The 9,954-nt window shown below is 41.2% G+C and overlaps 1 protein-coding gene across 1 annotated transcript; it reads left to right on the top strand.

Moving 5' to 3' along the window:
- The first annotated feature begins 6,966 nt into the window (after positions 1-6,966).
- On the top strand, positions 6,967-9,753 carry LOC146981431 (glial cell line-derived neurotrophic factor-like). The gene is made up of 2 exons (XM_085788164.1): positions 6,967-7,745; positions 8,642-9,753. Exons 1-2 carry the CDS (start codon positions 7,499-7,501, stop codon positions 9,202-9,204), a joined length of 810 nt encoding a protein of 269 aa, XP_085644290.1. The 5' UTR covers positions 6,967-7,498; the 3' UTR covers positions 9,205-9,753.
- The last annotated feature ends 201 nt before the right edge of the window (positions 9,754-9,954 follow it).

The following is a 9,954-nucleotide window of genomic DNA, read 5'->3' as shown; positions in this document are numbered from 1 at the left end:
ACTCCATATTAACACGGCGTGTGTGTGCGTGTGTGTGATTGACTGCTTGTGTGCACAACAATGGCCAAATTAGCAAAACAACGACTCCATTAATTTGTGTTGGCCACAGCAGCTGCTGTGTGCCCGTTAATGTGTCACTGGGAGTCCAGCTGATAACGCGCCATTAATTGATTAATTGTGGTCACAGCTTTTAAGAAAAAAAATAATAATACACAGAAGTAAAGTTTGATCAAGAGGAGTGGTCTGCGCGCACGCGTGTGTGCAAACTCACAATGTGCACGTGTGTAATTGCGAGAAAGAGGCGAAAAGAGATCAGCTTCACTGTATCAGAGAAGCTTTTTTGGTTTTTCATCGAGGAGCACTAAACACGGAGAGGACTGGGAACAATGTGCGCACAACACTATAGGCGCTGTTAACAACGTGCATTTTTGAAGTGCAAGTCAAAGTTGTCCACAGCCTCTATAAGAAAAGGCAGTTTAGGTATATTTTTATGTCATAGCCTACACATTGTTTTTTCATGTCGGTTTATATGGTACCATGGCACAAAAATCCAAACAGCAGCCAGAAACTAGGCTGCCTCGTTTCTTAAACCATTTTCATTCTCACTCTGCATCTACCTCATTTCCAAGTCAGACATATTCCACCTTCATGCAAGATGAGTACATAAAATTGAGCAGTTACTCTAGTCATCCATTTGTAGAGAATAATGTGAGAATCCTTTTATCCAATTCAGATCCAACATTTTGCCCTGCTCCACACTGTCAGCTCCAGATTTTTTTCCAAGTAGATATTTAGATGAAACATTTAAGGTCCGCAATACATAGTTATCACCGGTGCAGACACTTTGAGTACTTTTACATATTCACTGCAGTGTTTTTTAATGACTCCTCCTGTGTAGCTTGTAGCACAGATCACACCAAGCGTCAGTATCAATCTGACAGCTTGTATTGTAAAGGTAGAATGGCGCTATTAACCTGAGGCTGACACCGGCTAAAGGTGAATATCTTGAAAATGCAGCTGTCAAGTTGTACTCACAGGGCATTATTTCATGTGCATGGGTAAAGTTATAGGTGAAATGACAGCTCTCAATTTTCCATATGGCAAATACTGAATATTTGGTCCACAATGTTTTAATGCTAATGTCAGGATGTGACAGTCTGAATGGCAGAAAAGGAAATACTGGGAAAGGATGAGCAGAGAAACATAAAAAACATTTTTTTTAAAACTGAAAATCTCACAGCTACTGCCCATCTTGCTGAAATTTCCATAGAGGATTGTAGATGATTGAGGTGATGACTGAATTTAACAAAAATTATGCCATCCAATTTCTTTTTAGTCATAACAGTCAGAAAACCATCTCATAGCAGGTTTGTAGCAAATGTCTGTGCTTAGATTTACATAGAAGTTTGGCACACCGATCCCCCTAAAAACCTTGACAGGCAAAATCAAGTTGAGTTGGTATTTTCAAATTAAAAAGTATGAGAGAAAATCTGTTTGCAAATGATCAGAAAAATAAAAAATCAGACCACCAAATAATCAAAGACCCTCAGAACAAATACAGCATCACATTTCTTCCCATGCCTATTCTGTTCGATTTTGTTCTGCCTGCTTTCATCCTTCTCACATTCACATGTGCCACGTGCATTAATTACATTCTCTCAGGGCCATATGATAAGATTATTCCAGTTTATTCACTTGCTTCTATCATCCAATCACCAAATTATTACACAGGAACAGTGTACGACACCTCCGCAGAGGCCAGGATTCTGATGGAAATATCATCATTGTCGTTTTAGAGAAAATCTGAAGTGTGTGGACAAAAGGAAAATGATTTTCTGCAATTAATATCCCACATTTTGACAGACGCTCTAAAGCTTTTCTTGTCATCGGTAATGAAATATTCCCAGCACGGTGCAGACAATGTCATTGCTCTGCTCAGTCACTTCAAAATAACAGAGATCAAATGTTTTCAGGACTTTGAGTTCTCATTTATTCTCAACTGATCTTCAACTGTTTTTGGTTCTTCTGAAATACATTTGACTGCTTTGACCACATGAGCACCAATATACTAGACACCTCTGGGATAAGTTCTGATACAGCACCTTTTTGGCATTTCTTCTCAGTCCAGAGTTTAGCAGTTGAAGCTTATGACAGACTAGAAAGAAATGAAATGGTAATGTTAGGCTTGAGGCAGTATTTCCGTTTATGACAAATGTGGAGGGTTTTTTTGGCAGAAAACGAATCTGGGTACTTTGATTCATAAAATTAGAGTAATATACAATAGGGCCAAATTTAATCAACTGGCAGTAGTTCCCTCAGTTAAAAATGTCAAAGTAACTAACTGAAAACCAAAATGAGTTAAAGATCAATTTTTAGTGCATTCATAATCCTTAAAAGGAAAGGACTCAGGATAATATGTCTACAAACGTCCTCGGATCACTGCAGCTTAGCAGTAAACACAGCAAATGCTCTCAGAGGATCTCAACAATATAAAAAACAAGGGTGTTTTTTTAACAAAAGTAATTAGGAAAGAGCGGTGATATGACAGGCAGCAGCTCAGGTGATGGACAATACAATACTGAAATACTTCACCCATGTTTAAAACTCACTGGTTCCATCTCCTGGACAAATATTGACACACAGGGGAGGATGGGAAACTGAGAGATATCCACTCAGGTGAAGCGAGGTTTGTTGATATCATTGTCAGACACACAATTAGTCCACCTATCTGTATTTTTATAGTATAGTAATTAAATATCAACCCTTTCCCTCTGGTAAGCAAGCTTATTGAAACCATGAGGGAGATAAAAGGTGGCTTTTTCCAAGTAAAGAAATGATCTGTTACTTTTCTATTTCAAGCTAAAACCAGCAAATAAACCAGACTGGTGGTTTAGAAAATTGTTTAACTTGATGAGAGGAACAGAAGCCTGTTGTCAGATTTTAATTGGTTCCTTCTCACCACCCCATGGAGATTTCCATGTGACCTCCGCCTCTGTTTAGCTTTCATCCATCAGCCTCAAAACCTTCAGACTGAGAGTTTACCACCATGCATGTTAAAACAAAAAATGATTCCCTTTAATCCTTTCAAAGTACTGAATCTTCTGTACCTACAAAAACTATTATTTACCAAAACCAAGTCATTGTTGTTGAGCATGCAATAACGAAAAAAAGAAAAGATGATTGTGTGTTAATACCACTTATGCGTTCTGAATTTCTTACATGGATCATAACAGTGGTAAACAGTGTCCGCTAGTGGCAGCATTTAAGTCCTACATGCACGTGTGAGAAATCCACACATCTGGGTTCAATGTTTTCAACCGTTTAAGTGTAAATGTACTTGCACTTATGCAATACTTTTCTAGTCGTCTCTCCCAATCAAAGCACTTTCCAATACGTTCACACACACACATCACACACATGATGGAACAGCCATCACACTTCTGGAGGTCTGGAGAGGCCATGGTTCGAACCACTGACCCTCTAATTAGTGGACGACCTCAAGTGTAGTTCTCCATCTTTATCTCTTCAAGTGAACAGAGACTTTAGGTTTCACACAGCCATCTAGCTGATGAAAATGTCACATTTACTTACAATTACCAAACTGAAAACAAATGTAGAGCAAATGGTCCATTTGTTTACTGACTCTTGTTCACCCCACTTTAAGGTTTCTGAGCCAACTCCACTCCAGTTTCCAAACCTTGATCACTCTCTCACCCTGAGGCAGCAGCGGCACCCATGTACATATGGTGTGGATTACTCTCTAAGCACCAGTGCTACGCGCCAAGGAAGTGATTTTTATCATGTATTCAATGATCCACCCAAATCCATCAGTAGCTATAAAATCATCAGCAGGGGAACTTGTTACTTTTGCAGTCAAATTAAGTTCAGCTGATGTTCAGGAGCTGGCTTGAAAACTGTTCCCCCCAGTGCACACTCTGACCAGACGACTGACGACTAAATAGACGCACTTTGACTTTAAACGTCTCTTTTGTTTTGTATTTGAACTCCTGTCTGCCTTACTCTCTCAGTAGTTTGTGATGGCTCACTGTGGCAGACTTTCTCCTTTGTGTGTGTGTGTCAGTCAGTCCTGAACTATGTCCTTCCTGTGATCAAAGTAATGTAAGTCTGGTTGCTTTTCTGCTGTTTTGCTAACCCTCCTCCTGGCCATGTGCATTTGTTTACAATGAAGCTGGCAAGAAATCAATCAATAGAGCGGTACATAACATCATGTACAACGTGTTTATGTGTAGTTTAATGTGTCATAAACAAGAGATTACGGGTTAGGGGCGCGTTTGTGTTGCGGTGCACAGAGACGAGAGCTGGGACACCGGGGCGGTGGCCCCGATCTTGCAATGTTGGTTTTCAGCCAGAGACACAATAAGTGAAACGCACGTGGAAGGCACAGAGTCTCCATTGTCCCTCGTAACAAGTTATGGCATTTATTAAACCATCACAATTACTCCAAAGCTGTTTAATTAAGGTAAGCATGTAGCATAGTTAAGCTACAAACCCTACTTCTAAACCCTTAACTTGATAAGTGCTGAAGAAATAGATGTTAGTGTATATCAATGTGGCATAAATAAACTGCTACTGTATAGGCTATTAGCAACCTTGTGATTCTGAATCTAGATGCAGCTGTGTTTGGTGCTGCATACTAAAGTCAACATGCTTACATGCTCACAATGACAATGCTAATGATCAGCAGACAGATTTTTACAACATTCACCATCTCAGTTTGCTGTGTTAGCGGGCTAACGCATAAACTATACATATTGACTGGACAGTAGCCATAAGAGAATAAAGAAATAATTAGAAGTCAGTAGTTGTTATTTCAGTCTGGACCAATACAACCAAAGACAGATATTAAAATCCCTCAAACCATGTGAATCTATCATGGCAAGGGAAAAAAATGATTTGGCTAATTACAACACCAGCAGCCGTGTCCCAAATCAGACATCCACCCCAGCTGTCAGCTCCTCCCTCCTGCAAGCGATCCTGGGGCTGCAGTTTCATGTTGGTCGATAATGACGGGTGAAATGACCCCTGCAATTAGCCGGTTATATGCGAGTCAAACTGAGCCCCCCAAAATGGCTGACAGACTCAATCTCAGATCAGCCCGCGATTAGCCCTCATGACTCGCGCAATGGGAAATGGACATCTGTTTGGTATATTTGCTGCTTGGCAAAGGGTGTAATTGCTTGAGGATGAGGTATTTCCATACAGTTAAGTGAGCAAAGTCAGTGGAAAGGGAAGCCTCCTCTGAGTGATTAGTGCGCCACCGTCTAAAAACACAAGCGGGAGACAAGTCTTATTCTGTATGAATTTACAGAAACGACGCATTTTGGATGCTCAGATGGTTTTTGCATGTTTAGTGTAGTGATTACAATACCATGTGGTCAACATGTGTGCATGCACTGATACAAACATGATTCATCATGAAACGCTACACTTCAAGGGTGCATGGATGAGCGTGTATGTTTACACATCTGCATATATTGTTCAATTGCCTATGGACATGCAGCATGTATTTCACATCAACCTTGTTCGTGAACTGCTGTAAAGTTTAAGGCAAACTCGATTGGAGGAAATGGAAAGGTTTTTCTGCAGGGGAGGAAAAAAAAGTGTGTACACCAGAGCAGATGTACATTGTATCCACACTGATCACTCTCAAAGCACAAAGAAGATGCAGGCTGTCATGAACAACACAAACGAGAGACAAGTCTGCATATTTCAAAGATTTTAAGGATTGATTTGGACAAAATCAAAAGACACGTGAACTGTCCTCATGACAGGTCCTCGTCCTGGTGCCATACACAAACTATGTGAAATTAAAGAGCCTGTAACACTCTAAAACACTTTAAAAACTGCTTTGGACATCCCCATATGAATGAACTGGACATTTATCCATCTGGACTTTGACTCAAATAAGCTCATATGGTATACATTATCATTTATACTACTTGTTCTGCTAACACTGAACAAAACGTCTTCAAACATCACATCTGTGTGTGCAGTTATTTTTCCTGCGCTGCAGACTAAAGTGAAATAAACAGCTTTTAACTACTCTTGGAAAGAGAGCACTTGACACGCAGGCACATTATATCCTCAGATCATTTTTCATTCATCTTTCCTCTGGTTTCAATCATAGTTTCACAGGCGCATTATGTCCTCTAGAAAAATTATTTAAAAAAAAAAATTAAAAAAAAGACTAAACAACAGCATAAATTGACAAAGTAAACAAACGAGACAGAATTAGTCTGGTTCACATTTCACTCAGTACTGAGGAGGTAGATGCTGAACTGAGGCCACAATGTGACAACAGAAGGATTTAATCAGCTGCTTTATATAAAGCAGAGTCCTGTGTTTCTTACTGATGATTCAAGTTTATAACTGTAATTTGTTAATTATCCCCACTCATGGAACTAATCCACAGTTTGTTGTGTTTCTCAGCTTGTAACATAGCAACGCACAATTGTTATGCAACAAAAAACAAAGTTTACATGTCTTTAAAATGTTCATTTGAGCCTTTTGAGCCAAATTCTCAGTCAAACTGAGAAACAAATGTTATATTATGGCATTAATGGGATTTAATGTCTTATACTCACTGAGATCCTCTACTCTGCTAATTACACAAGGCAAAATATTTTCAAAAGAAATCACAGGGGCAGAATGGCACCAGTAAAGCCGTGGTGGATTTGCTCAAAAGGCCTTAGTGTTAAATATCATCTGCTCATCAGCTGTAAACCAGCGTGATTTCAAGCACACTGCTGTTATAAGTAGCAACACAAACTAACCGGTCTGTTTTGACTGGCTGATTAGAAACACATTTCCCATCCAATATCAACCAAACACCAAAAGCAGGAGGGAGGGTTAATGGAAAGTGTGAAACTTTTCTCTTCCTAGAACACGGCTCAGTCTACAAATTGAGCTCCATCCCTCTGTGTGTAGTCTCCAGACATGGGTGGAGACTGGAGGAAGCAGAGGATGGACCGTCAGACGTCACCACCACTCCCCGTCTCTCCTGGTCGACCTCTCGCTCCCGTCTCAGTCAGGAATGATGGTGAGTGAGGATGAACAGGAGTTTGCGTCACTGCATCGCGCAGTAGAAAACTGAATGAAACCTCGGAGTGAGGGACTGTGGATTGGGGATCTTATTTTATGTGCTTTGTGCGTCGTGGGATCAATCCGTTGGCAGACAAGTTCATAAGGAAGTCGTTTCGCGCTTTTGCAGTTATTGGTTTAGTGCGCCTTGGATGTTGCGCCACGCCGCGTATTGATTGCCAGCTGGCACGAGAGTGATAGCGTGCGGTTTACAGCACGCCAGCAGTGTCATATTGATCTTAACCGTTTTCAGTGAGAATAATCTGAGCTGATGAGCGCGCAGCACCGCTTCCTCTCCAACTATTCACCGTCTCCAACATGCCGTTTACCGTCGCTGCCAGATGATACCTGTTGATTTTGCATCGCGCCATGTCCTTCCGTCGGCTTGAAGTGGACAATGAAGTTATGGGATAGTCTGACCACTTGTTTGATACTGCTGAGCGCAGTGCACGCCGGCCCGCTGCCCCGGAACGCACAGCGGTCCGCGTCCACCAAGAGGAGAGGGCGCGCCGCCGCCGCCGCCACCGAGAGTCCTCTGGAGCTGCCGCCGGTTCAGATCCGCCTGTCCGTCTCCTCCCCGGGCAGCGACCGCGCTGAGGCGGATACAGCGGACTGGGAAGAGTCGCTGGCTGGAGGAGAAACATGTAAGACCCTGTGGTTTCGTATGGAGCGCCAAAAGTGCCAAAACCACGCCAAGATGTTATTTAGCAGGCTGGCTGAGAGTTTAGAAATTAATAGTGAAGCCTATAATGTTATCTGTGTCTAATGGGTTTAAAATTACGACTATGTAGGCTATCACAAACTTACAACTAAACTATTTTGGCATTTTTTCCACTTCGGATAAAAGCTTGGTAGAACAACCATTTAAATTGAAATATTTCAGATATCCAGTTATTGAAACATTTCTAACATCATCTCTTTTGCCCTTTGACCACAATCAGGCTCAACTAAGTTAGAGCTATAGGCCTAGTGGAATTTGCTTTTTAGTTTTTGACAGCAAAATATTCGTTAACTAATGAAGGACATAATGTAGTATTTCTTTTAACTAATTGAATCTAGTTTACGTCACATAATGTAAATGTAAAAGTGCCTGTAGTTAAAGGTGTTGTCCTCAAAGTGCTTCATATGTCAGTCTAACTTTCTTAACCAAAACCACCATACATTGTTACATGTTTACATGTGTGGACCTATTAATGACTGATTGATTGTTAAAATGTTGTTCTGTCAACCCTAATCAATTTATTGGGTTGGCTCTTGGCTTGTATATGCACCACACAGTTACATAGCCTAGTGGCCGCTGTAGCCATAATGAAGTCCACACAAATGTGCAACTGTTTAGTGGATAAATAAGAATGGGATGCTTCTGTAAACTGAATGAATCAGTTCAAGTTGAATTCCACTGCAGAAAAAAAATGTATTATCATTTTTTGCATTTGGATGTGCGGTATCCGACAATACTCCAACTGTAAAACATCCTCTATGCTGTGATAAATAATGGATTTCTTAATGTAAAAGTGCCATTCTTCTCAATGTGTTTCAGACATCATGAATGAGCCCCTCCCGAGTGAGTTTGAAGATGTAGTGGACTTCATCAAAGTAACCATCAGCAGAATACGTCGCTCCTCCTCATCCACCACATCCTCATCTACCTCTCCCTCCACCACCTCCTCCCCTCCCAAAGAAAACTTGAGCAGCGGCATTCGACACCGAAGGGAGAGGAAAAAGGGGGTGAGCCAGCAGGGTGGGAAAGGAGGAAGAGGAGGGGAGGCGGGCAGGAGGGTCCGAGGGGGAGGCGACCGTGGACGAGGACAGGGTTGTGTGCTCAAACAGATCCACCTCAACGTGACGGATCTTGGTCTGGGCTACCTCTCCAGCGAGGAAATGATATTCAGGTACTGCTCGGGACCATGCAGGAAGTCTGAGACCAACTACGACAAAATCCTCTACAACCTCTCTCATAACAGGAGGCTTCCTCACAAAGACACGCCCCCTCAGGCGTGCTGCCGCCCCACAGCGTTCGACGATGACCTCTCGTTTCTGGATGACAATCTCGTTTACCACACTGTGAAGAAGCACTCTGCCAGGAAGTGTGGTTGTGTGTAGGGAGTGTAAACTAATGTTTGGCTTTGTGTAATTTTGCATTGACTCCCACTTGGAAGTATGGTGTCGGGTGTTTTTCCCTCAGAAAACGTGAGGAAACTTTCTGGCGCGATGCCTTACCATGCTTGACTTGAATCCAACAGTACATGAGTAAATAAGGGAAGGAGATGGTTAGTTTCTAGCCCAATGAATAGCGACGATCGATTGGCTTCTTCAACTTCTGCTCCGTCACAAAATCCTCAATTTGCTTTACAGTCCACACGTTGGATCAATAATGTGTTTAGTGATATTTTAAATGTTGGATATTCAACCAAAAAGACGGAAACCAATCAAACGCAAGCATAACTGGGCAGACTCCCTCTGTCTACTGTATAGCACATGTTACATGGACACTTGAGAAATGTATTTATGAGATCTTAAATATATTAACTTATTAATATTAATATTAATATTTATTTTTGCTTTTATAAAATTCATAAATGTTATTTATTATTGTAATATTATGTTTAACAGTGTGCCAAAGGGTTACATCAAACCATTTTGATTTCCATATCAAAGCCGTAAAAGACAAGGTGGTTTAAATTGGAAAAATAGTTTTTATATCAGGATCTTAAAGGTGTTCTGTGGACTGTGGAGTTGTCTTGTATACAAACAACTGCACATGGGCGCAATACTAAAAAACAGAAACATTGCTCTGTGGTCACAGGAAAACGTTCCTTACCATCTCAACGTTTACAATGTGCTACAATTTCA

The sequence above is a fragment of the Trachurus japonicus genome, chromosome 9 (genome assembly GCF_045865225.1).
Source record: "Trachurus japonicus isolate A0001 chromosome 9, Traja_1.0".
Classification (NCBI taxonomy): Eukaryota; Metazoa; Chordata; class Actinopteri; order Carangiformes; family Carangidae; genus Trachurus; species Trachurus japonicus.
Note: the sequence above shows the minus strand (reverse complement) of the source record. Positions and strands in the feature narration are given on the sequence as shown.